This window comes from Theropithecus gelada, chromosome 19 (assembly GCF_003255815.1).
Source record: "Theropithecus gelada isolate Dixy chromosome 19, Tgel_1.0, whole genome shotgun sequence".
Lineage (NCBI taxonomy): Eukaryota > Metazoa > Chordata > Mammalia > Primates > Cercopithecidae > Theropithecus > Theropithecus gelada.
In genome coordinates, this window is record NC_037687.1 from 15,307,871 (window position 1) to 15,331,867 (window position 23,997).

Sequence of the window (23,997 nt, forward strand, 5' to 3'; positions counted from 1 at the left end):
CCCCCACCAAATAATTGTGTATTCTGATATAACTTTTTGCCAATTTAGAATCCCTGTTTTTTAGCTAGGTCCATAGCAGCCTGAAATACAGATCACATTTGAAAGCCTTTCTTGAAGCTCAATTTGTTAAGTGACTGTGGCTGTCCCAGGTGGAGAAGCCAAAGATTATGTGGTAATTCTGGTAACCTTTCTTAAGAGAAAGCTGCAACAGTCTCTCTGCTCAGTCCTCCCTTCTTCCTTCCTTCCTTGCAAGTTTTTTTTTTTTTTTTTTTTTTCTTTGAGACAGGGTCTCACTTGTCGCCCAGGCCAGAGTGCAGTGGCTCACTGCAACCTCCACCTCCTGGGTTCAAGTGGTTCTCCTGACTCAGTCGCCCGAGTAGATAGGATAACAGGTGTCTACCACCACACCCGGTTAATTGTATTTTTAATAGAGATGGGGTTTTGCTGTGTTGGCCAGGCTGGTCTCAAACTCCTGACCTCAAGTGATCAGCCCACCTCAGCCTCCCAAAGTGCTGAAGTTGTAGGTGTGAGAATAAAAATTCTTGAGTTTCAATTTTTATTTTAGAATCAGGAGCTAACGTACAAATTTATTACAAAGGTATATCACATGATGCTGAGGTTTAGAGTATGAATGATTCCATCACCCATGTAGCGAGCATACTATTTAATAGGTAGTTTTTCAGCTTTTTCCCCTCCCTGCTTCCCCTGTCTAGTAGTCCCCAGGGTCTGTTGTTCCTATCTTTATTACCATGTGTACCCAATGCATAGCTCCCACTTATAAGTGAGAACATGCAATATTTTGTTTTCTGTTCCTGCATTAGCTTGCTTAGGATAATGGCCCCCACCTGCATCTATGTTGCTGCAAAGGACATGATTTTGTACTTTTTAATGACTGCATAGTATTTCATGGTGTATTTCTACACATTTTCTTTATCCACTTCACCATTGATGGGTGCCTGTGTTGATTCAACATCTTCGCCATTGTGATTAGAGCTACGATAAACATGTGGGTGCATGTGTCTTTTTGGCAGAATGATTTATTTTCCTTTGGGTATATACCCAGTTGTGGGATTGCTAGGTCAAATGGTAGTTCAACTCTCAGTTCTTTGAGAAATCTCCTAACTGTTCTCCACGCTCCATTAGTTTAGTGGCTGAACTAATTTATATTCCCTCCAACAGTGTATAAATGTTCCTTTTTATCCATAGCCTTGGCAACATCTGCTATTTTTGACTTTTTAACAAATTGCTTGCAAGATTGATGTGGCATCTGGAGTTCCATATTGGCCCATGAGGACAGGGACTGCTATTTAGGACAGAAGGGGGAGATGGCTAGAAGCAGTCAGGGTCGATGACCCTAGATCCATGCTGTGACCTGGATGTTTATATAGCCCCCAGATCCATACATTGAAGCCTAGTCTGCATGTGGTGGTATTAAGAGGGGAGTCCTCTGGGGGGTGGTTAAGTTGTGAGGACTCTGCCTTCATAAGTGGGATTATCACTTACATAGATCCATATAACAGAGACCTGAGGGAGCTTGTTTGCCCCTTCCACCATGTAAAGACACATGCAGGGTGCCATCTATGAGGAACAGGCCCTTAGCTGACGCTGAACCTGCAGGCACCTTGATCTTGGACTTCCCAGCCTCCACAATTGTGAGCAATAAATACCTGTTGTTTATAAACTACCTAGTGTAAGTTATGTTGTCATAGCAGCCAGAATGGGCTAAGATAATCCGTATCACCTTGGAATTGTACTAAACATCACCTTGAAGTTGTATTACGAATGTCAGAATCCCAATCTGCTATTCACTAGCTGATTGGCTTGGGGAAAACTTGTTTATCTCTGCAGCCATGGTTTTGTTTACCATTTAATAGTATTCACCTCATTGGGCTGCTGTGAAGACTGAACAAGTCGGTATCTACAACATCCCTGAGTCACATCTGTTGGGTATTAGTGGTCCATGAGGGTTAATTTACTCTCTTTCTCTTCTTTTTGTATCATATTTGAAGTTTTGACATTTTAAAAAATCACAAGAGGTAGCTTTAAGACTTGGGATGCATAACATCCTTCTTTTGAGGAAAATTCATTCAAATATTTTGTGTGCTCAAAATATCGGTTATTACATCCAAGAATCTACAGTGGACTTTGGTGAAAGGTTGGCCAAAAGCTTAGAACGGAAAAAAATAATTTTTCCAGAGAGGCACGACCAGGAATTTATTCTTGTCTAAAAAGTGCAGGTCACGCAGGTTTTCAGTAGCGAGAGGAAGGTAGAGGGAGTGGGCTAGGGGGCCGCCCCTTTCAGCACCAAGGACAGCGGCCGCGTCAGTACTTCCCCCTGTCTGACTCCCGCGGGGCACAGAGTCCAAGGACTGAACGCCTTTCAGGGGCCAACAGATTGGGAACCTGGAAGGATTATTGGATGCAAAATAAGAATGGAACATCGCAAAATGAAATAAATAACTATTTAATATATTCCAAGCTGAAAGTCACTTTTGTTTTTCTTCCCTTTTAAAGTTTAAGTTTCATAAATAATGCATGCTTATAGAAGAAATTGCAAGAAATAAAAATCATCCGTAATTTCAAAATGTCAAAATAATCACTGTTTACATTTTCTTACATATGCTTCCAGTTTTTAATTTATATGTGATCTTTTTACATATGAAAATATTTATTTACATCTATATAGCTGTACCTCATTTGCATGTAATTTTGTTTACAAATGCTATTTTTCTACCAAATGAGCCCATGAAAAGATGCTAGACATTGTTCCCATTATGCAAACCAAAAGCACAATGTGATGTCACCTCAATACGTACAGGATGGCTAGCATCTAAAAAGGGGAATATAGCAAGTGTTGGAGAGGATGTGGAGTAATTGAAGCCCTCATCCATTCCTGGTGTGACTGTAAAATGGTGCAGCTGCTGTGGAAAACAGTCTGGAGATTCATGAAAAAGTGAAACATAGAATTACTATATGACCCAATTCCAAGACACCATATTCCGCTCCTAGGTGTATACTCAAAAGAATAGAAAACAGTTGTTCAAACAAAAAAGCTTGTACATGCATGCTTATAGCAGCCCTATTCACAATTGCCAAAAGGTAGAAAGAACTCAAATATCCATTAACAGATGGATGGATGAAGAAAATGTGATCTATTCGTACAATGAAATATTACTCAGCCATAAAAAGGAATGAAGTATGGATACATACTACCACCTGGATGAACCTGGAATACATTATAGTATGTTTAAGAAGTCAGATACAAAAGGTCACATAGTGTACGATTTATTTATAAGAAATGTCCATCTGGGTGCAATGGCTCATGCCTATAATTCCAGCACTTTGGGAGGCCCAGGCAGGCAGATCACTTGAGGTCAGGAGTTCAAGAGCAGCCCTGCCAAGATGGTGAAACCTTGTCGCTACTAAAAATACAAGAAAAATTAGCTAGGCATCATGGGATATGCCTGTAATCCCAGTTACTTGGGAGGCTGAGGCAGGAGAATCACTTGAACCCAGGAAGCGGAGGTTGTGCTGAGCTGAGATCATGCCATCACGCTACTGCACTCCAGTCTGGGCAACAGAGTGAGACTCTGTCTCAAAAAAAAAAAATGTCCAGAATAGGAAAATCTATACAGACAGAAAGAAGATTGGTGGTGTCAGGAGCTGTGGGGAAGTGGGAATAGGAAGTGCTAATGGGGTCAGGATTTCTTCTTGGGTGATGAAGATGTTCTGGACCTAGATAGTGGTGAAGTTTCCACAATGTTGTGAATATACTAAATGCTACTAAATTGTACACTTTAAAATGGTGAATTTTATGTTATATAAATTTTACCCAAACAAAAAATGCTATTTTATCTCAAATTTTTATTAATCTGGGCTACTCACACAATATGCTGTTAACATCTTTCCATGACATCAAATGATTTTATGAAACATTATTTTGTGATTTAAAAAAATATTTTGGTTATGTATTCAAACCACTCTATTTCTTAAAAATGGTATGATGTTACAAAATGGTATAGAAGTGCTTTGTCTCACTTTGCAAGAATTGTCTTCATACAAGTTGACAGTTTGAGGTATCATCAGTTATAAATTGAGTAACTCTTCATCAAATAACTTTTGGGGTAAAGATTTCATTTTCAGAGCAATAGATAACAACTATTTTTTGTCTTTCTACTCAATATATGGGTAGTTTACATACCACAGTTACAGTGTTATAGCATTCTGTGTTTGTCTATGTACTTACTATTACAGTGAGTTTTGTACCTTCAGATGATTTCTTATTGCTTGTTAACATTCTTTTCTTTCAGATTGAGGAACTCCCTTTAGCATTTCTTTTAAGACAGGTCTGCAGATTCCTTAGTTTTTGTGTGTCTGGTAAAATCTTTATTTCTCCTTCATGTTTGAAGAATATTTTTGCTGGAAATACTATTCTAGGTTAAAAGTTCTTCCCTTTAGCACTTTAAATATGTCATGCCACTCTCTCTTGGCATATAAGGTTTCCACTGAGAAGTCTTCTGCCAGACATATTGGAGCTCCTTTGTATGTTATTTGCTTTTTTTCTCTCGTTGATTTTAGGATCCTTTATCCTTGGCCTTTGGGAGTTTAATTATTAATCTTATTCTTTCTTTCTTTTTTTTTTTTTTTTTTTTGAGACAGGATCTGGCTGTGTTACTCAGGCTGTAGTGCAGTGGCACGATCTCAGCTCACTGCAACCTCCGCCCCTTGGGCTTAAGCCATCCTTCAACCTCAGTCTCCCAAGTAGCTGGGACTACAGATGCACACCACCATGCCCGGCAAATATATATATCTTATATATATTATATATGTATAATATATATATAGATAATGTGTGTGTGTATATATATGGTAGATATGGGATTTTGCCATGTTGCCCAGGCTAGTCTCAAACTCCTGGGCTCAAGCAATCCACCTGCCTTGGCAATCCAAAGTGCTGAGATTATAGGTGTGAGCCACCCTGCCCAGCCTAACTATTAAATGTTTTGAGGTAGTCTTATTTGGATTAAATCTGCTTGGTATTCTATAACTTTCTTGTACTTGAATGTTGATATCTTTATCTAGGTTTGGGAAGGTCTCTGTTATTATCCTGATTTCTGTCCACCTCCTCTTTAAGGCCAATAATTGTTAAATTTGCCCTTTTGAGACTATTTTCTAGATTCTGTAGGCATACTTCATTTTTTAAAATTCTTTCTTGTATCTTCTCTGACTGTGAATTTTCAAATAGTCTATCTTCAAGTTCACTAATTCTTTCTTTTGCTTGATCAGTTCTGCTGTTGAGGGACTCTGATGCATTCTTCAGTATGTCAAGGGATTTTTCAGCTCCAGGATTTCTTTGGTTCTTTTAAGTTATTTCAATCTTGGTTCTTCTGAATTATTTCCATCTCTTTGTTAAGTTTACCTGATAGGATTCTGAGTTCATTCTTTGTGTTATCTTGAATTTTACTGAGCATTCTCATAACAGCTATTTTGAATTATCTGCCTGAAAGGTCACATATCTTTGTCACTCTGGCATTGATCACTGGTGTTGTATTTAGCCCATGTGGTGAAGTCATGTTTTCCTGGATGGTCTTGATGCTTGTGAATGTTTGTCGATGTCTGTGCATTGAAGAGTTAGGTATTTACTGTAGTCTTTGTGGTCTGGGCTTGTTTGTACCTGTCCTTCTTGGGAAAGTTTTCCAAATATTTAAAGGGAATGGAGTGCAGTAACCTAAATCTTTGGTAACCACAGCTATATCTACATTGGGGGCACCCCAATCTCAGTAATGCTGGGACTCTTGCAGATTAGTAGAGGTACTGCCTTGGTTGTCTTGGGTAAGATCTGGGAAAATTCCCTGGATTCCCAGGCAGAGACTTTTCTCTCCCCTTACTTTCTCCCAAACAAACGAGTCTCTCTCTCTCTCTCTCTCTCTCTCTCTCTCTGTGCTGATCTGTCTGGAGCTGGGGGAGGGGTGACACAAGCATCCCTGTGGCATCTACCACTGGGACTGTGCTGAGTCAGACCTGAGGCCACCACAGCACTGGGTCTTGCCCGAGGCACACAGCGACCTCTGTTTGTTACCACCTGTGTTTCCCCAAGGCCCAAGGGCTGTACAATCAGCGTGTGGTAAATCTAGCCAGGCCTTGTGACGTTCCCTTCAGTGCAGTGAGTACCCCACATCTCTGGTAGGTCCAGAGATACTGTCCAGGAGCTGTGACCTGGAATCAGGGACTCCAGGTGCTCCACCCCACTGTGGCTAAGTTGGTACCCAAGCTGCAAGACAAGGTCCCCTTTACTCTTACCTCTCCTTTCCTCAAGCAGAAGGAGCTTCTCCCCATGGCCACTACGGCTGGGAATGTGCTGGGTCACACCTGAAGCCCGTATGGCACTGAGTCTCACCCAAGGCCTGCAACAAGCACAACCTGGCTACCACTGATTATTCAGGGCCCATGTCCTCTTTAATCCACAGGTGGTAAATCCTGCCAGGACTGGGTCCTTCTCTTCAAGGCGGCGTGTTTCCTCTGTCCAAAGTTGTGTTTAGAAATGTTGTCTGGGAGCTAGAGAGTGGAATGGGGGCCTCAGGATGCTGTCTGGTGCCCTATTCTGCTGTGGCTGAGCTGGTATCCAAGTGGCCTCTCCTGAAGCAGAAGGAAGGAGTCTCTCCTGAAGCTGCAAGCTGTGCAGCCTGGAGTTGTGGGAAGGGTGATGCTTGCCAAGACTCCCTTGGCTGCCCTGGCTGCTGCCTCACTAGGTTATGTGCACCCCAAGTTTACTGGCTCTGAACCCAGCACAGCACCAGGACTTGTCCCAGAATTGCAGTCCTCATAGCTGGATTTACCACATACTGATTGTAGAGCCCTTGGGCCTTGAACAAACAGGTGGTAGGCTTTCAAGTTTATTTAGGACCCTGGAGCACTTTAGCCTGCAATGGTGGTACTAGCTGGAACTCAGGTTCTGACCATTGGGAGGGACAGTTCCACGCTGACTAGGGTTGGCCTAAATGCTTCCTCTGGGGGCACTGGCTAAATTCTACCCCATGTTGCTTTCTGCTGTGACAGGGCAGCACTGAGTTTCAATGCAAAGTCCCATAATCGCTGTGCTCTCTCCCCTCCACTCAAGCACACGGAGTCTCTCTCCAGCCATGAGGCCACTTCTGGGAGATGGGGAAGTGTTAGTGTAGGCAATTTAAGACTGTCTTTTGGCCAGGCACGGTGGGTCACTCCTTTAATCCCAGAACTTTGGGAGGCCGAGGCAGACAGATCACCTGAGGTCAAGAGTTCGAGATCAGGCTGGCCGACATAGCAAAATGCTGTCTCTACTAAAAATACAAAAATTAGCCGGGCGTGGTGGCATGAGCCTGTAGTCCCAGCTACTTGGGAGGCTGAGGCATGAGAATCGCTTGAACCTGGGAGGCAGACGTTGCAGTGAGCTCTCGTGCCATTGCACTCCAGCCTGGGTGACAGAGCAAGATTCTGTTTCAAAAAAAAAAAAAGACTGTCTTTTGCACATTCTTTAGTGCTTCTTTAACTTTTTAATTTTTGTGGGTACATAGTAGGTATATGTATTTATGAGGTACACGAGATGTTTTGATACAGGCATGAAATGCATAGTAATCACATCATGAAGAATATTCATCCCCTCAAGCATTTATCCTTTGTGTTACAAACAATCCAGTTACACTCTTTTCATTATTTTAAAATGTATGATTAAGTTATTATTGACTACAGTCACCCTGTTGCACTATCAAATAATAGATCTTATTATAGGTCTAATTCATTCTTTCTATCTTTTTTTGTACCCATTAACCATCCCTAACTTCCCCTCACTCTCCCACTCCCCTTCTCAGCCTCTGGTAACCATCCTTCTACTCTCTATCTCCATGAGTTCAAAGTGCCTCTTTTTTTTGATACGATGTTAAAACCAGACACCATGATCATTCGCCTAATTTTTGGTTCTTACGAAGGTATTTTCTTGTGTGGATAGTTGGTGTATTTGGCGCTCCTGTGGAGGAGATGATCAATGGAGCATTTTATTCTGCCGTCTTGCTCTCCCTCCTCCTTTTTGTGATTCAGATGAGACTCATTGACAGCTGGTGGCTAAATTTTTAAATGCAATATTTTTGGCATAAACTATATTCACATATGTAAAAAATAAAATGCACAGTGAAAAATGTTTCTTGTACCTATGCCCTTCATTTACCCAGTCTCCCCATCTTTACAAAGGTAAACACGTTTATGTTTTCTGTATCATTTCAGAGTATATTTAGGCAAATAATACATGTAATGAGTCTCCTTTTGTCAGGATGATGAATTGCCCCCAAATGGTCAGTTCACCTCCCTGGGGCACCACTGTAAAACCCTCACAGCTCTTGCTGTATTCAGGGTCAACTCCACCAGCCATTTCACCCATCATATGACTCCTACAGAGGAGATACATACGGTGCAGAGAGGTTGAGAGATCAGCCAGGAAATAGCAGAGCTGTGTCCAAACCTAGGCCTGGTGAACATCCACAGCACCGCACGCCTCCTGCATGTTCTCAAACTCCTTCTCCTTGTCCTTGCCTGTGGACAGCCCCACTCACCTTAAAATTACATTTATGGTCCGGCACGGTGGCTCACGCCTGTAATCCCAGCACTTTGGGAGTCCAAGGCAGGAGGATCACCTGAGGTCAGGAGTTGGAGACCAGCCTGACCAACATGGAGAAACCTCATCTCCACTAAAAATACAAAATTATACGGGCATGGTGCTGCATGCTTATAATCCCAGTTACTCAGGAGGCTGAGGCAGGAGAATCACTTGAACCCAGGAGGCGAAGGTTGCTGTGAGCCAAGATAGTGCCATTGCACTCCCATCTGGGCAACAAGAGTGAGACTTTGTCACAAAAAAAAAAAAAAAAAAAAAACATTTACCCAGTAGGCAGTCTTTAAGAGCAGGTGTCACACAGTAGAAACTCTGTGTAGACCACGTGTCACAGAGTGGGCACACGATGAAGAGTGGGTGGCATCAGTAGGTACTCTTGATGTAGAGCCGGCAGCAGTGAGTAGGCACTCTTTATCAAGAGCAGATGAGACTCAGTAAGCACTCTTTATATAGAGCAGGTGGCATCTGCAGGCACCTTTATCTAGAGCAAGTGGCATTCAATGGGCTCTCTCTCTTTTTTTTTTTTTTTTGAGATGGAGTCTCACTCTGTTGCCCAGGCTGGAGTGCAGTGGTACGATCTTGGCTCACTGCAACCTTCGCCTCCTGGGTTCAACCGATTCTCCTGCCTCAGCCTCCCGAGTAGCTAGGATTACAGGTGCCCACCACCACGCCCGGCTAATTTTTGTATTATTAGTAGAGATGGGGTTTCACTATGTTGGCCAGGTTGATCTTGAACTCTCGACCTCAGATGATCTGCCTGTCTTGGCCTCCCAAAGTGCTGAGATTACAGGCGTGAGCTACTGCGCCTGGCAAGTAGGCACTCTTTTTTTTTTTTTTTTTTTGAGTCGGGCTCTGTCGTCCAGGCTGGAGTGCAGTGGTGCGATCTTGGCTCACTGCAAGCTCTGCCTCCCGGGCTCGTGCCATTCTCCTGCCTCAGCCTCCCTAGTAGCGGGGACTATAGGCGCCCGCCACCACGCCCTGCTAATTTTTTGTATTTTTTTTTTTTTTTTTAGTAGAGACGGGATTTCACCATGTTGGCCAGGATGGTCTCGATCTCCTGACCTCGTGATCCACCCGCCTCGGCCTCCCAAAGTGCTGAGATTACAGGCCAGTAGGCACTGTTTATGTATTGCACGTGGTACTGAGTAGGCACTTTTTATGTAGCACAGGCAACAGTAGGGACTCTTCATGTAGAGCAAGTAGCACTCAGTAGGCACCCTTTATGTACAGAAGGCAGCCCACAGTAGGTACACTTTATGGAGCACAGGCAACACTCAGTAGGCACTCCTAACAGAGCAGGCAGCACTCAATAGACCCTCTTTATGTAGGTCAGGGAACACTCAGTAGGGAGTCTCCATATAGAGCAGGAGGTATCAGTAGGCACTCTATATGTAGAGCACTTGGCACTCGGTAGACATGTGTTATGTGGACAGCACCTGGTGCTCGGCGGACACTCTTCATATACAGGAGGTGGCACTCAGTAGGCACTCATTATGTGGAGCAAGTGGCACACAGTAGGCACTCTATGAGGAATACCAGGCACTGAGTGTACAGGGTTAATGTAGAGCACCTGGCGCACAGTAGGCACACTTTATGGAGAGCACTTGGCACAGAGTAGACGGGACTTGGCACCTGGCGCACAGTAGAAGTACTTTCCATGCAGCCTTTGTGCAGAGTAGAGACTGGCACACAACAGCTCAAGTGCTAGTTGCCACCCTTTAGTGCTGGTTGTCACCCTGCTAGTGACAACTAGCAACTAACCAGGAGTGGGAGGACAAGGAGGTGAGAAGGGTTTGGGTTGGCGCAGCACAGAAATGAATGAATAAGCAGAGGAATGAGTAAGATGCCTCCCCTGCTTCTCTGCCAACCCAGACCCCAGCCCACCCCTTCACCCCCACTCCCTGAGCCTCAGACCCCTCAGGAAGTCCATCCACTCTGAGACCTAGACCCATCCTGCTGCCACACTCACCAGGCCCAGGAGACCCAAGAACCAGCTCTGTTTCGGGGGTTGCGGGAAACGGTTGCTAGTTGTCACTCCATTTTGGGGCTCCCTCCTCTTAGGAGCCCTCATTGTCCCCCTCTAAGGCCCTCATCCAACATCCTATTTCCCAGGTGGGAAGACTGAGCCCAGGAGGGGCAGTACTGACCAGTCACAGCAAGGATGAGGCAGAATGAGGACTCCATTCAGGGTTCCCCAGCTCTGCCCTTCCCCTGCCTGGACCCCATCTGTTCCCTCTCATCCTTACCCTCCACGTCCCTGCTCTGTCCTCTTACACTGAGTCCAGCCTCCAGATTTGCTCTTCCAGCTGGGCTCTTAATCTCCAGAATCTGACCCAGGTAATTCTCCGCGGGGCTGGATTCTTTGTTCCCGCTCCTAGCAGTCAGGTCTCCAACAGGGCCCTGGGCTGCCTGGAGGCAGGACTTGAACTCCATCCAGCAGCACGGGGGACAGACGCTTGTCTCTTCCAAGTTGCCTGACTCAGCATCCAGAAGTGGTGCATGGTGTCCTGCTGGCCCAGTCTTAGAGAGGAGCACAGGAGATGATCTGGAACAAGGCTTGGCTTGGCCTGGCTCACTTGACACCTGAACTCTCAAGTTCATGCTTTTATCTGCCACACACTCAGTAGCCACTCTTCAAGAGCAGATGTCACACAGTAGAAACTCTATCTGACCCCTCTCAGCTTACTCTTCACCTTATGTGGGAGGTGCTGAGACCTGAGGATCCAGTGACCTTGCTGTGTCACCCAAGCTGGTTCTTCTGCATCCAGCTGGTCCCCCACACCCAGGTTTTGGCCGGCTGCCCAGACACAGGAGAAGCACCCAGGCTGTGGGGATTGGCTGGCCCAGCTCAGCCCAACCCAGCCTCCCACAGCCCTCCCTACATCAGGGGCCAGGGGCAGAAACCTCTCAGAAGAAGGGGAGAGGAAGTTGTGTGGGACAAGCTGCTCCTGACAGAAGGTACCAGGGTGGGGGTGGCGGGCCTGGGGCATCCTAGCCTGTGATGGAGAGGGGCACTGGGCAAGGGGTTGGGTGCGCGAGCCCCTGACCTTCCCACATTCTCCATGGCTGCCCAAGGCCCAGGCAGCCCCTGGGTGCTGGGCTGGAGGATGGGTGGTTTCCTAACTGAAACCAAGCCCCTGGCAACCTCCCAATGATTCAGGCTGGGTCTTTCTGGACTTTAATCAGTCTCTCTCTCTCTTTCCCAATCTAAGTGCTTACCAGGAAACTGGAGGTCACTTGGCTGCTGATTTTGGCTGGGCCTTTCTGTACTTTACCTCTCAGCCCCTGTTTATCCATTCATGTTTACTCTCCCTGTTCTACCTCCAGCACTGCCCGTCCCTGCCTCTCTCCACTGTCCCTGGAGCTCCCTGGGTCCTTCCCTGGGCCTCAGGACCTCACCTACCATCCCGTCTGGCCTACAGAATGCCACAGCTGAGCCTGTCCTCGCTGGGCCTCGGGCCGGTGGCAGTATCCCCGTGGCTGCTCCTGCTGCTGATTGGGGTCTCCTGGCTCCTGGCCTGTGTCCTGGCCTGGACCTACACCTTCTATGACAACTGTCGCCGCCTCCGGTGTTTCCCGCAACCCCCGAAACGGAACTGGTTCTTGGGTCACCTGGGCCTGGTGAGTGTGGCAGCAGGATGGATCGGAGTCTCAGAGTGAATGGACTTCCTGAGGGGTCTGAGGTTCAGGGAGTGGGGGTAAAGGGGTGGGCTGGGGTCTGGGGTAGCAGAGAAGCAGGGGAGGTGTCTTACTCATTCTTCTGCTTATTCACTCATTTCTGTGCTGTGCCAACCCAAGCCCTTCTCACCTCCTCATCCTCCCACTCCTGGCCTGCATTGAATCCTTTTCCTGCCTGTTTTCCCACATTAATGCATCTCTGCGGGGCTTCTGGGCAGAAGGTTGGCTGCACAGAGGCGAGTCCCTGGCATTCCCACATTCTCCATGGCTGGACTTGAGGCCTCCTGCACCCACTGTCCAGGGTCCTCTCCCTGCCTCGCCTATTTCCTGTTATGAGGGTACAGGTGGGCCAGAGGAGAGGTGTGGGCTGTCTCTCACCTCCACCACATCCGGAGGCACCTTCCTCTTATCTTGTTCCTCCCCAGTAAGATGTCCCAATGAGGTCCTGTTGCCAAACCCACATAAAAGTTGGTCACTCACTTCCCCTTTCAGAAGCCTTCCCTGACCTTTCTCCTCCCCCAGACCTTGCCCTCTGACTTAGACCTGCTCTGCCCTTTGGGGAACGTGGTCTCAATCTGCTCATTGCAAATGGCAGGATTGATGGGTCTGTCCACAGGTGAAGTGGGAGGGTACACAGGACGCACTAGCACAGAGCCTGGTGCAGAAGCTGCTCCCAGGTGGGAGACACTGTTCTGATGGATGGTCAGAGTCACCTCTGCTCCCCTAGTGGCTGCTGAGAAGGGAGGGTCCCCTGTGTGCAGAACCTTCTCCATGGGAGGAACTGGAACCTGTGTGGCTGGCAGAGGAACCAGTCAGGGCATGAAGGGATGTGAGGACCAGCCTTAGGGACATGTCTTGAGGCCATACTGCTCCCCACAAATCTCCCCTGTGAGGACCTCCCCATGTGGCCACCTCTGGGCTGAAATGACTCCCAGAACAAGAAAATCTTTCCTCTCAAGCTAAGCGGACCTCTGTGAGTGGACAGTGTGTCTTTTCCTTCTGCCTTGGGATGCGCTCTTGGGACTTGGAGGTGGCCCTGAGAGAGAGAGCAGGAGGAATGTAGACAGATAGATAGGTAATAGGATAGATGGATGGATGGATGTACAGATAGGGTGAATAGATGGCTGGCTGGCTGGATAAGTAGGTGGGTGGGTAGATAGATAGATAGATACATACATACATACATACATACATAACAGGATAGATGGATGGATGGACAGATGGATGTATGGATTGGATGGATGGATGGATGGATGGATGGATGGATAATACATACATAGAATAGTAGATCGGATGGATAGATTAGGTGGATAGATAGGTAGATTAGATATGTAGGCCGGGTGCGGTGGCTGAAGCCTGTAATCCCAGCACTTTGGGAGGCCGAGACGGGCGGATCACGAGGTCAGGAGATCGAGACCATCCTGGCTAACACGGTGAAACACCGTCTCTACTACAAAATACAAAAAAACTAGCCCGGCGAGGTGGCGGGCGCCTGTAGTCCCAGCTACTCGGGAGGCTGAGGCAGGAGAATGGCGTGAACCCGGGAGGCGGAGCTTGCAGTGAGCTGAGATCCGGCCACTGCACTCCACCCGGGCACAGAGCAAGACTCCGTCTCAAATAAAAAAAAAAAATGTTCATGGTGACTTTATGCATCTGAAATAAAATATATAGGTTAGTTGATTAAGAGGAGGCTCTTAAAGTGGACAATTGACATTAAGATCATACAATTGAAAACATAAGCTTTCTATTACATAAAACATACAAAATTCATAAAAAATAATATAAGCTTTTCACCAGATATTAAGGTGAATTTGATACGGGAATTCCACCATATAAGACAGGCACAAAAATATAAACATTGCAAAGAGTTTTTACTTTGATGTAATTTTTTCGTAATATGCTATGACAATATTCAATAATAATTTTAAAAGAATATTTCTATGCATATATATTTTTTTATTTTAAACTATACTGGCCATATGGATAAGATGGTTTTGAAATCTAAGTGGGACAGCAACTTGACCAGATCTCACTCTCAGGAGAAATTTAAGGCTTCACTGGCACAATATAGCAGAGGTCAATACTTCTACATCTCTAAGAATGTTGGTGTGGCCACGCAAAAACAGCAAGCACCAATAAAAAGCCTGCAGGGACAAAAGTTGAGCTTCTAAATGTTTTTCTTTTTTTTTTTTTAATTTTACCTTGAAAATATGACATTTCAGAAGCTTCAGACCACTTTTCTCAATTAGGCTTCTAAAGAATGTATGATCCGAAGATGTTTATGTACATTGANAAAAAAAAAAAAAAAAAAAAAAAAAAAAAAGATATGTAGGGTGGATAGATTAGATAAATGGATAGATAGCCAGATGATTGATAGATAATAGTATAAATGGATAAGTGGATGAATGTACAGATAAGATGGATGGATGGATGGATTGATGGGCAGATAGATATATAGATAGAAAGGTTAGATAGGATGAATAGATTAGATACATAGATAGATGAATAGATAGGTAGGTAGGTAGATAATAGGCTAGATGGATAAATGGATGCACAGATAGGATGGATGAATGGATAGATAGATAGACAGATAGACAGATAGATAAGATAAATGGATGGATTAGATAGATGGATAGATACATAGAAACATAGGTATATAGAATAGATAGATGATAGATAGATAGATAGATAGATAGATAGATAGATAGATAGATAGATAGATAGATATGTAGGTAAATAGATGGATAGGTAGACAGATAGGTAGATAGGTATATAGATGATAGATAGGTAGATAGATATATATAAGAGGAAGTTTATTACGGGAATTGGCTCACAGGATTATGGAGGCTGAGATGCTTCATGATCTGCTGTCCGCAGGCTGGAGAAGTAGACACTAGCGGTGTAACTCAGAGTCCAAAGGCCTGAGAAGGTGGAGTTCTGATGTCCAAGGGCAGGAGAAGATGGATGTGCCAGTCCCAGAACAGAGCCAATTAGCCTTTCCTCTGCTTATTTGTGCTACCTGGGCTCTCAAAAGATTGAATGAGTTCTGCCCACACTGGGGAGGGTGGTTCTTCCTTCTTCAGTTTAACCAAATCGAATGCCAGTCTCTTCTGGAAACACCCTTACAGACAGATGATCAGCTATCTGGGCATCCTTTAGCCCAGTCAAGAGGACACCTAGAATTAACCATTACAGGAAGTGATGGCCCCTGCCTTGTTTGCAGGTCACCCCCACGGAGCAGGGCATGAGGGTGCTGACTCAGCTGGTGGCCACCTACCCCCAGGGCTTTAAGGTCTGGATGGGCCCCATCATCCCCGTCATCCGTTTTTGCCACCCCAACCTCATCCGATCTGTCATCAATGCCTCAGGTACCACCTGGAACACTTGGTGGTGGGTGCTGCGGTGCATTTCAGGCCTGCAAGTCCCTCTGTCCCCAAGCTCCCGTTTGACCCCTGCAGTACTCTGGCCTCTCCTTTCCTTCTCTCTCAGCCATCTTCATCTTTCTTTCCTGTATTCACCAATTCGTCTCAGCATCTCCTCTCTCCATTGCCCTCTGACACCCTGTCCTGGTGTTCTGGGCTGCCCTGGGGCCCCAAGAGACTTCAACCCAAGGCCTTGTCCTGGAGGAACCCCCAAGTTTAAGGAGGTGGATGTGGACGGAGACATCCCCAACTTCATGGGGTCAAGAAAGGGCCAGAGGGAGATGGATGATAGCCCAGAGAAGAGCAAGTTGTCTGCTGGGGCAGGCTGGAAGCCTTCCTGGAGGAAGAGTTACTGGAGCCATGTCTGGAACAATGAGTAGGAATGTTTGAAAGGAGAGCGCAGGGTGATGCAATTGGGCATCGTTAGTATTCAAGGCCCCTTGCCAGGTCTAGCATCACCTTGCCTGTCGCAAAGCCTAGAACAATGAGGACTTGTGATTGGTGGAGGATCTGGACTGTTATTTCCATGACGTCCACCTCTGGTGTGGGTCAAGTCCTTCTACCCCATCCTGTAGTTTGTCTGCCCTAAATTCATTGCTCTCCTGCTCTAGGCCCTGGGAATCTCCAAAAGGAGACTCCACCCCAACTTGGGGCCGTCTCCTTGACCCCTGTGCTTCCCATCTTGGACAGGCCAGGCTGAGCAGGGGAACAGGCAGCATCCTACAGACGATGGCTCTGGCCTCAAAATGCTGAGTGACTCTGGGCTGTTTCTCAGCTGCTGTCTCTGGTTATTGAGGTCTCTTTCAGTTGTGAGTGGTGGAAACCCAACCTGGTGTGGTCTAAGCAAAGAAAGAGAATCTATTGATTTTAAAGTCCAGGGAGGATGGCCTTTAGGAATGGCTGGATCCGGGTCTCACACAATGTCATTGGGAATCTGCCTTCCTCTCTTGGCTTTAGCTTTCTCCACGCCACTTTTCCTTTCAAGATAACCTTTCCCTCATGATACCAACAATGAGTCCCAGAAGCTCAATTCTCAAAGGAAAACCCACATTTCCCCCAGAGTTCCCAGAAAAGGCCCATGATTTACTTCTCCTGGCCTGGATCACAGGACCAATTTTTCACCCAAACCCTGTGTCTCCGATTGCCCAGTCTTGGCAGGCCTGGGTCTTCCAGAGCTACTGTTTTGGGGGCACAAAGAAGTTTGATGGTTAAGGACTCAGACCATGGGTGCAGATAGACCCAGTCTCAGGCCTCAGGCTTGCCATGGTCTGGGACTATGGGCAAGTGACTTTATCATTTAGTGCCTCAGTCTCTTCATCTGGAAAATGGGATGAATGAAAGCCCAGCCCAGGGAACATGGTGTGTGGATCCACATGGGGAAATACCTTTTCTGTCTGTGTAACTGAAGGACTGGAGAGTCCTGTGTGGAGGATGTGAGGAGGAAGCCCGGGGGGGCTCAGCGCTGAGAGGAGGATGAGATGCTGCTTGAAATCCTCAGGGTGAGGGCCTCAAACTCCTCCCTGCAGATCCTTCTCTCTCACAGCCTAGGAGAGCTTAAATTGGGTCCTGTGTCTTTCTCTCCAGATTCACAGCTCGGAGGAAGGTCTCCTATACATACAAAGCCTGGTGTGCACCTTTGGTGATATGTGCTGCTGGTGGGTGGGGCCCTGGCACGCAATCGTCCGCATCTTCCACCCCACCTACATCAAGCCTGTGCTCTTTGCTCCAGGTAGACACTGCAATGGCCACGCCTTGCCCACAGTTGGGGTCTCTGTGCTGCCTCCAGTGGATCGCGTGCCCACGTGCAGACAGGAGGAGCTGTGGTGGAGACGCCATTGCCTCCATTGTCCCTGGACTTCCACCTGTCTGACCTCTGTTCCTGTTTGCTCATGTCTGGGGAATGTCTGTATGATGGCTGTTATATAGTCAGGTCTGCTGTACGGCTATGTTTTGTCACGTGTATATTTACACATGGGTCCTGGTTACACCTGAAATATGTTATACCTGGTTACATCTGGTGTATCAATCCAACTGCGGTCATGTGTGGGGCTCATCTGTGGCCAAGAACATGTGGGGCATGTGAGGGCCTGTTTGGTTCTTGTCTCAGGTGCTGTTTGACATTGTCGTTTTCTCCTGCTGGTCACATCTGGGCCATGTTTGGGGCTTGTGTGAGGTCTGGACCCAGAGTCCCTGCGTGAGCTGTCTGAGACATTATTTGAGTCTTGTCTGAGGCTGTGTTATAGTATGTTTGGGTCATGCCTAAGGAACAGTCTGGATCACATGTGGGCTATGTCTGGGACGTTAAAGATACCATATTTATATTCAACCCAGAGCCTGTATGTGGAACACGCGTTTAAGGTCATGTTAGACCATCTCATGTCCATGTTAGAGCATACTGTCTCGTGTTAGGAATTGTCATGTATTTTGTGGCCATGTCAGGACATGTGAACACATGTCAGGGTCATGTCTCATGTCCAGGTCCATGTCAGAAGATGCCATGCCAGGAGATGTCAGCGAGTGCTGGGGCAGACAGGGTGTCCTGGGTCCATGTAAAGGCATTCTGTAGAGTGCCGAGCTGTGCTCAGGGGTTGAGGAAAATGTTGGGTCATGTAGGAGGCATGTCAAGGCATACTGGAGCCCCGACATAGCTTCTCTGTGCCCGGTTAGGCAGTGCCATCGCTGTACTGTGCTGCCATAGCCTGGTCTGGTCTTCCCTCCCCTCCCCCATCCTCCCTTCTTCCTCTGCCCTTGGCCCCCTTCCTGCTATGTGGGGCTTGGAGGGGAGAAATGCAAACCTCTTGCTGGGAGCCTCCCCCCCACCCCCAAAGTTCCTCCTTCACCTGCCTCCATGGGCCCTGATTGTCCTCATTTATGTCAGCCGCCATTGTACCAAAGGATAAGGTCTTCTACAGCTTCCTGAAGCCCTGGCTGGGTGAGTATCTGCAGGTGAACGGGGCTGGGAACAACCTGGAGGGCCAGGGGAGGGAGACGCCCTTGCCCATGGCCCTTGGCTGCACTGCTAGGGGATGGGCTCCTGCTGAGTGCTGGTGACAAGTGGAGCCGCCACCGTCGGATGCTGACACCTGCCTTCCATTTCAACATCCTGAAGCCCTATATGAAGATTTTCAATGACAGTGTGAACATCATGCATGTGAGTTATTTGAAGCCAAGGTCCCAGCTGCAGCCTTTGGTTGGGGGAACCACAGACAGATCTGGTCTGGAATTTTGGCTCTGCTTGTGCCATTGGGCCATTGCTCTTCCTCTCTGAGCCTTGGTTTCCTCATCTGTAAAATGGGGCTAATCATCCCTACTTAAAAGATGGTCAAGGTGATGTAATGGAGTCATGTCCCTGGTGCATAGTAGGTGCCCAGAAGGTGTCTGTTTCTATGTTTCTGTCACCCAAGCCCTGTAAACTCAAGAGGGTCACGACAACAATTGCATAGTAGCTATTGCTGAGAAGAAACAACCTGAAAGCTCATTGGTTTAAAGCAGTAAAGGTTTATGAACGCTGATAAGTCTGTGGGACAGTTGGTGGGTTCTTCTGGATGTGGATAGAAGGGATCACTCATGGTACAAGAGCAGCCTGGGGTCATGCAGGCAGCCTTGCAGGTGTTGGCCAAGTTCTCTCACATGTTTGGGTTTTGGCTGGCTTCAGCTGGGACCCCTGGATGTTCCTTCCATCTGATTCTCTCCCTCCAGAAGGCGCCCCATGGTTCACAATGCAGACAGGGTTCCAGGGAGTAAGATGAGGCTTAACTTCATTCGTTATCACCTCATCATTTTTACCACATTGTATTTTGACATCAAAAGCCAATAGTCCAACACAGAATCAATGGCGGGGGGTAAAATAGGCTCTGTCTATTATTGGGAGTTGCTGAAAAACCACATTGCAAAGGGTGTGGATATGAGGAGAAGGGAAGAATTGGAGCAAAAGTTTTGTGAAGTGTTTAGATTTTTTTTAACTTTAAAATTGACGTTAAGCTAGTTACTGTTTCATAAATTCTTCTGGAAGAACAAGAAACTCCTGGGTCAGAGACAAAGGATAGTTTTACTATTCATGAAACAGAGAGGAGTATGTGTTTCTTGTTAGATTGCATTTCTTCTCCAAGCTTCTCAAAGCCCATGGGCTGACACAGGTGGGCTTCTATAAATGCCTGCTGACATCGTATATTGCATTACAGGGAAGGGGCATTAGGCTTAGGAATCTGTTTTTATAGCAAGCAGAAGCAGTATATCCAGGGGGTGTCCCTTATCCTCAAAGTTATTTTCTGCAAACACAACTCTGAGAAAATTTTCAAGTTAAGAACATCAGTGTCTTGCATTTGTGACATGCCCAGAAAGGGTGCTCAGGACTCATGGAGGACTACCTCTACAAACATAGGGATGTTTTGGTAATCAATTTATAACAATGCAGATGAGGAAACCCAACATTTATTAAGCACTCACCATATGCCAGAAACAATGCCATGTGCCCATTCCATGACATGAGTATATATTGTCTAATTTGATTTTAAGAACTCTGTGAAGGAGAGATGATGTATTTCTGCCCCATGGCAGATGATGAAACTGCAGGTCTGAGAGATTAGGGAGCTAACCCAAGTTCACCCAGCTAATGAGTGAGCTTGGCGTGGTGGAGCAGAGTTTCTAACGTGAATTATATGGCTCCAAAGCACATCATCTTAACTGTTTCTGAAGATATAGGGGAGGGTAATGAATTGACTAATGGCACACAGAGCACGGGAGCCAGAGCTGGAACTTGAACCTAGGTCTCCTAACTCCCGATCTTGGGTCTTCATCTCTTAATAGTAACAGCTTTTGCTGGCACCATAACCTGGTCCTCCCTGGGAAGGGGTCCCAGGGAAGAAGATGAAGAGGCTTATTCTGGGGAGTGCAGCTTGACGATTGGGGTTGGAGAGGTGCTCAAGGGAGCAAGGAGCCTGCCCCAGCTCTGTCCCCTTCTCTGGCTAGGCCAAGTGGCAGCTCCTGGCCTCAGAGGGCAGTGCCCGTCTGGACATGTTTGAGCACATCAGCCTCATGACCTTGGACAGTCTGCAGAAATGTGTCTTCAGCTTTGACAGCCATTGTCAGGAGTAAGTTCTTGCCCAGGGTCTGGGATCTTGGGCCGTGGACCCAAGGTGGGTAGGTGGGGGAGGGAGGACTGAGCAGGGAAATCAGACAAACCTTCCTGGAGGAGTTTTGTTATACCTGATCATTGAAGGACTGGTATGAATTTTATCTTGAGGTTTCTAGGGACTCATTAAAAGGGTTCGAACTGGTGGGTGTGGTCAGAGCGGGTCTTTGTCAGGGACTGACTGTAATGTAGCACTAAATGGAGTTAACACTGATGCAAAGAAGCTAGGGTGGAAGCTGGACCATGCACTAGTTGGAGGAGCATAAAGTCCGAGCTTTGTGGACAGCTTCAGGAAGGAGAAGGGGCAAGACTGCATACTGGGAGGGAGAGAGAGAATAGGAGCATAATGTGCAAACTATCCTCTGGGTGCCTAGCGGCATGGAGGCATGTCACAGAGATAGGATGCAGGGAGAGATAAGAGAGCCTGGAGAGTTGATTTCGTGCTGATCCCCACCCTGTATCTGTGGGGTCATCTGTTCCTGGATACTCCGTTTACTGATAGGAGGTAGCTCCTGGCTGCTGGTGGCCGGTGCTCCTGGGGCTTCTGGTGTACTAAATTGTTGCCTCCCTTTCTGCCCTTATCCTGCAGGAAGCCCAGTGAATATATTGCTGCCATCTTGGAGCTCAGTGCCCTTGTGGCAAAAAGACACCAGCAGTTCTTCCTGTACATAGACTTCCTGTATTATCTCACCCATGATGGGCAGCGTTTCCGCAGAGCCTGCCGCCTGGTGCACGACTTCACAGACGCCGTCATCCAGGAGCGGCGCCGCACCCTCCCTAGTCAGGGTGTTGATGACTTCCTCCAAGCCAAGGCCAAATCCAAGACTTTGGACTTCATTGATGTGCTCCTGCTGAGTAAGGTGGGCTTCTCTGGGATCTGAATTCAAGAAGCACAAGGGAGTTTCATGTGAAATGTCAGATGAAAGAATTTGAACTTGATCCAGAGGGCACTGGGGAGCCATGGAAGGTGATTGAGGAAGGGAGGGACAGGTCAGAGATAGGTTTTGGAGATTACTCTGTGGAGTGCACGTAGCAGGGAGCTGCTAGGTTTGAAACTGACAAGTCTGGGAGTTTGCTCTATTTACAAGCTAATGAGTTAATTGGCCACATTTCAATCTATACATCTACATCTATGTCTGGGTCTATGTTTATGTTTTTGCCTATATCTTTCTATATCTTTGTCTCTGTTTGAGTTTGTGTCTCTGTCTATGATTGTGACTGTATGTGTTTGTCTTTGTCATTGGCCATATCTGTATGTCTTTATCTGTATCTGTGTCTTTGTCTTTGTCTATGTTTTTACCTTTCTTTATTTCTTTCCTTCCTTTCTTTCCTTCCTTCCTTCCTTCCTTCCTTCCTTCCTTCCTTCCTTCCTTCCTTCCTTCCTTCCTTCCTTCCTTCCTTCCTTCCTTCTTCCCTCCCTCCCTCCCTCCCTTCCTTCCTTCCTTCCTTCCTTCTTTTCTCTTTTCCTGTTTTTGACGGAGTCTCACTCTATCACCCAGGCTGCAGCTCAATGGCGCAATTTCGGCTCACTGCAACCTCTGCCTCCTGGGTTCAAACGATTCTCCTGCCTCAGCCTCCCCCGAGTAGCTGGGATTAGAGGCACCCACCACCACACCAGGCTAATTTTTTTTGTATTTTTAGTTGAGAGGGAGTTTCACTATTTTTAGTCTTGAACTCTTGACGTTGTGATCTGCCCGTCTTGGCCTCCCTAAGTGCTGGGATTACAGGTGTGAGCCACCGCGCCTGGCCATATTTTTGTCTTTGACTGTGCCTGTGTGCCTGTGTCTGTTTTTATCTGTCCATGTTTATGTCTACGAGTGTTTGTGTCTGTAGGTGTTTCTATGTCTATGTCTTTGTTTATGTCTATGTTTATGTGGATTTGTGTGTCTGTGTTTGTGTCTAAGCCTATGACTTTATCTATGTGTGTCTGTGTCTACGTCTGTGTGTCTATGTCTTTGTCTATGTGTATTTCTATTACGACAGATGCATTAAACCTCTAAATCAGAGCAGCCCATGTCTTGCTCACGGCAATACTATCAGCCAGAGTAGGATTGTGGCACTGACTTTCCACCCCCAAGTCAAAGTCCTCCAAGGGCAATGCAATGTTTTCACCTGTATGTGCAGCACAGTTTGTACCCTAGGAGAGACACCCTACATTATGAGTTCCAGCACATTTTCTACAGAGAGAGAGAGGGAGAGAGCGTGCGAGAGAGAGAGAGAGAGAGGAAGAAAGAGAGAGGGCACCAGCTTTGTGAGAGATTATGTGCTTTGTTCTGGATGCCATATTCCATAGACTTACAACTCAAATATCTCCAGGGAGATAAGATTCATTTACCACTGTAGAATGTGGGCAAATATCTTTGAAGCAATACTTACTCTCTAATTTCCAAAGCAAATTGCCATTTAATTATCCTGTAACCCAGGTTGCCAGCAACTTTTTCTCAGAAAGTTTTCATCATGCAGAAACATGAAAGCATCCATGGGTCATTGAGTCTTCCCACTAGGGACCAAAGGAAATGCAAGGAAGCCGGGAGGAAGTCCATGGGGTTGGGGCTCTGGCCATGGTGACCAGTAGGGGTCTAGGAGTGCAAGATGGGCTTGGGTTTCTGGAAGGAGGATGAATCTTCAGAGCTTGTCTCAGATTAGACTCAAGAGCCCTCAGAGGTAGTGTGGCTTTTTATGGGAGTGGGGGTTGGGAAATTATTGCCTTCTCTCCAGGATGAAGATGGGAAGAAGTTGTCTGATGAGGACATAAGAGCAGAAGCAGACACCTTTATGTTTGAGGGTGAGGTCCCCAGTGTGGGGCTAGAGTGGGGACTTGGATCTCTTCATTCCAGGAACAGGGTGGGTGGATCCCTCGCACTTCCCATCCCCCTTTCCCCATCTTCCCTGAGGCCCAAAATGCATGGTTGCTGTCCACCCCTTGGGTGCTGAAGCAGCCCAGAGACCCAAGCCTGCCTTGCTGCCTCCCAGGCCATGACACCACGGCCAGTGGTCTCTCCTGGGTCCTGTACCACCTTGCAAAGCACCCGGAATACCAGGAACGTTGCCGGCAGGAGGTGCAAGAGCTTCTGAAGGACCGTGAGCCTAAAGAGATTGAATGGTGAGTGCAGGCGCTGGTGGCTGTT

General features: G+C 46.8%; 1 protein-coding gene across 2 annotated transcripts; it reads left to right on the forward strand.

Annotated features, from left to right (window-relative positions):
- The first annotated feature begins 11,544 nt into the window (after positions 1 to 11,544).
- On the forward strand, positions 11,545 to 23,976 carry LOC112612404 (docosahexaenoic acid omega-hydroxylase CYP4F3). 2 transcript variants are annotated; one of them, XM_025366870.1, is made up of 9 exons: positions 11,545 to 11,596; positions 12,061 to 12,259; positions 15,540 to 15,684; positions 18,617 to 18,670; positions 18,762 to 18,889; positions 20,707 to 20,828; positions 21,459 to 21,729; positions 23,588 to 23,654; positions 23,843 to 23,976. In XM_025366870.1, exons 2-9 carry the CDS (start codon positions 12,062 to 12,064, stop codon positions 23,974 to 23,976), a joined length of 1,119 nt encoding a protein of 372 aa, XP_025222655.1. In that variant the 5' UTR covers positions 11,545 to 11,596; position 12,061. The 2 variants fall into 2 exon arrangements, with proteins under 2 accessions (XP_025222655.1, XP_025222656.1); XM_025366871.1 differs by lacking the exon at positions 15,540 to 15,684 and adding an exon at positions 17,323 to 17,467.
- Positions 23,977 to 23,997: the final 21 nt, after the last annotated feature.

What these genes read in the sequence shown, in the direction of transcription:
- LOC112612404 (XM_025366870.1), top strand. Translation starts at nt 12,062, where the DNA reads ATGCCACAGCTGAGCCTGTCCTCGCTGGGCCTCGGGCCGGTGGCAGTA. An exon ending in TTTGACAGCCATTGTCAGGA is followed by an intron (nt 20,829 to 21,458) that starts GTAAGTTCTTGC and finishes CTTATCCTGCAG; the next exon opens with GAAGCCCAGTGAATATATTG. An exon ending in AGACACCTTTATGTTTGAGG is followed by an intron (nt 23,655 to 23,842) that starts GTGAGGTCCCCA and finishes GCTGCCTCCCAG; the next exon opens with GCCATGACACCACGGCCAGT.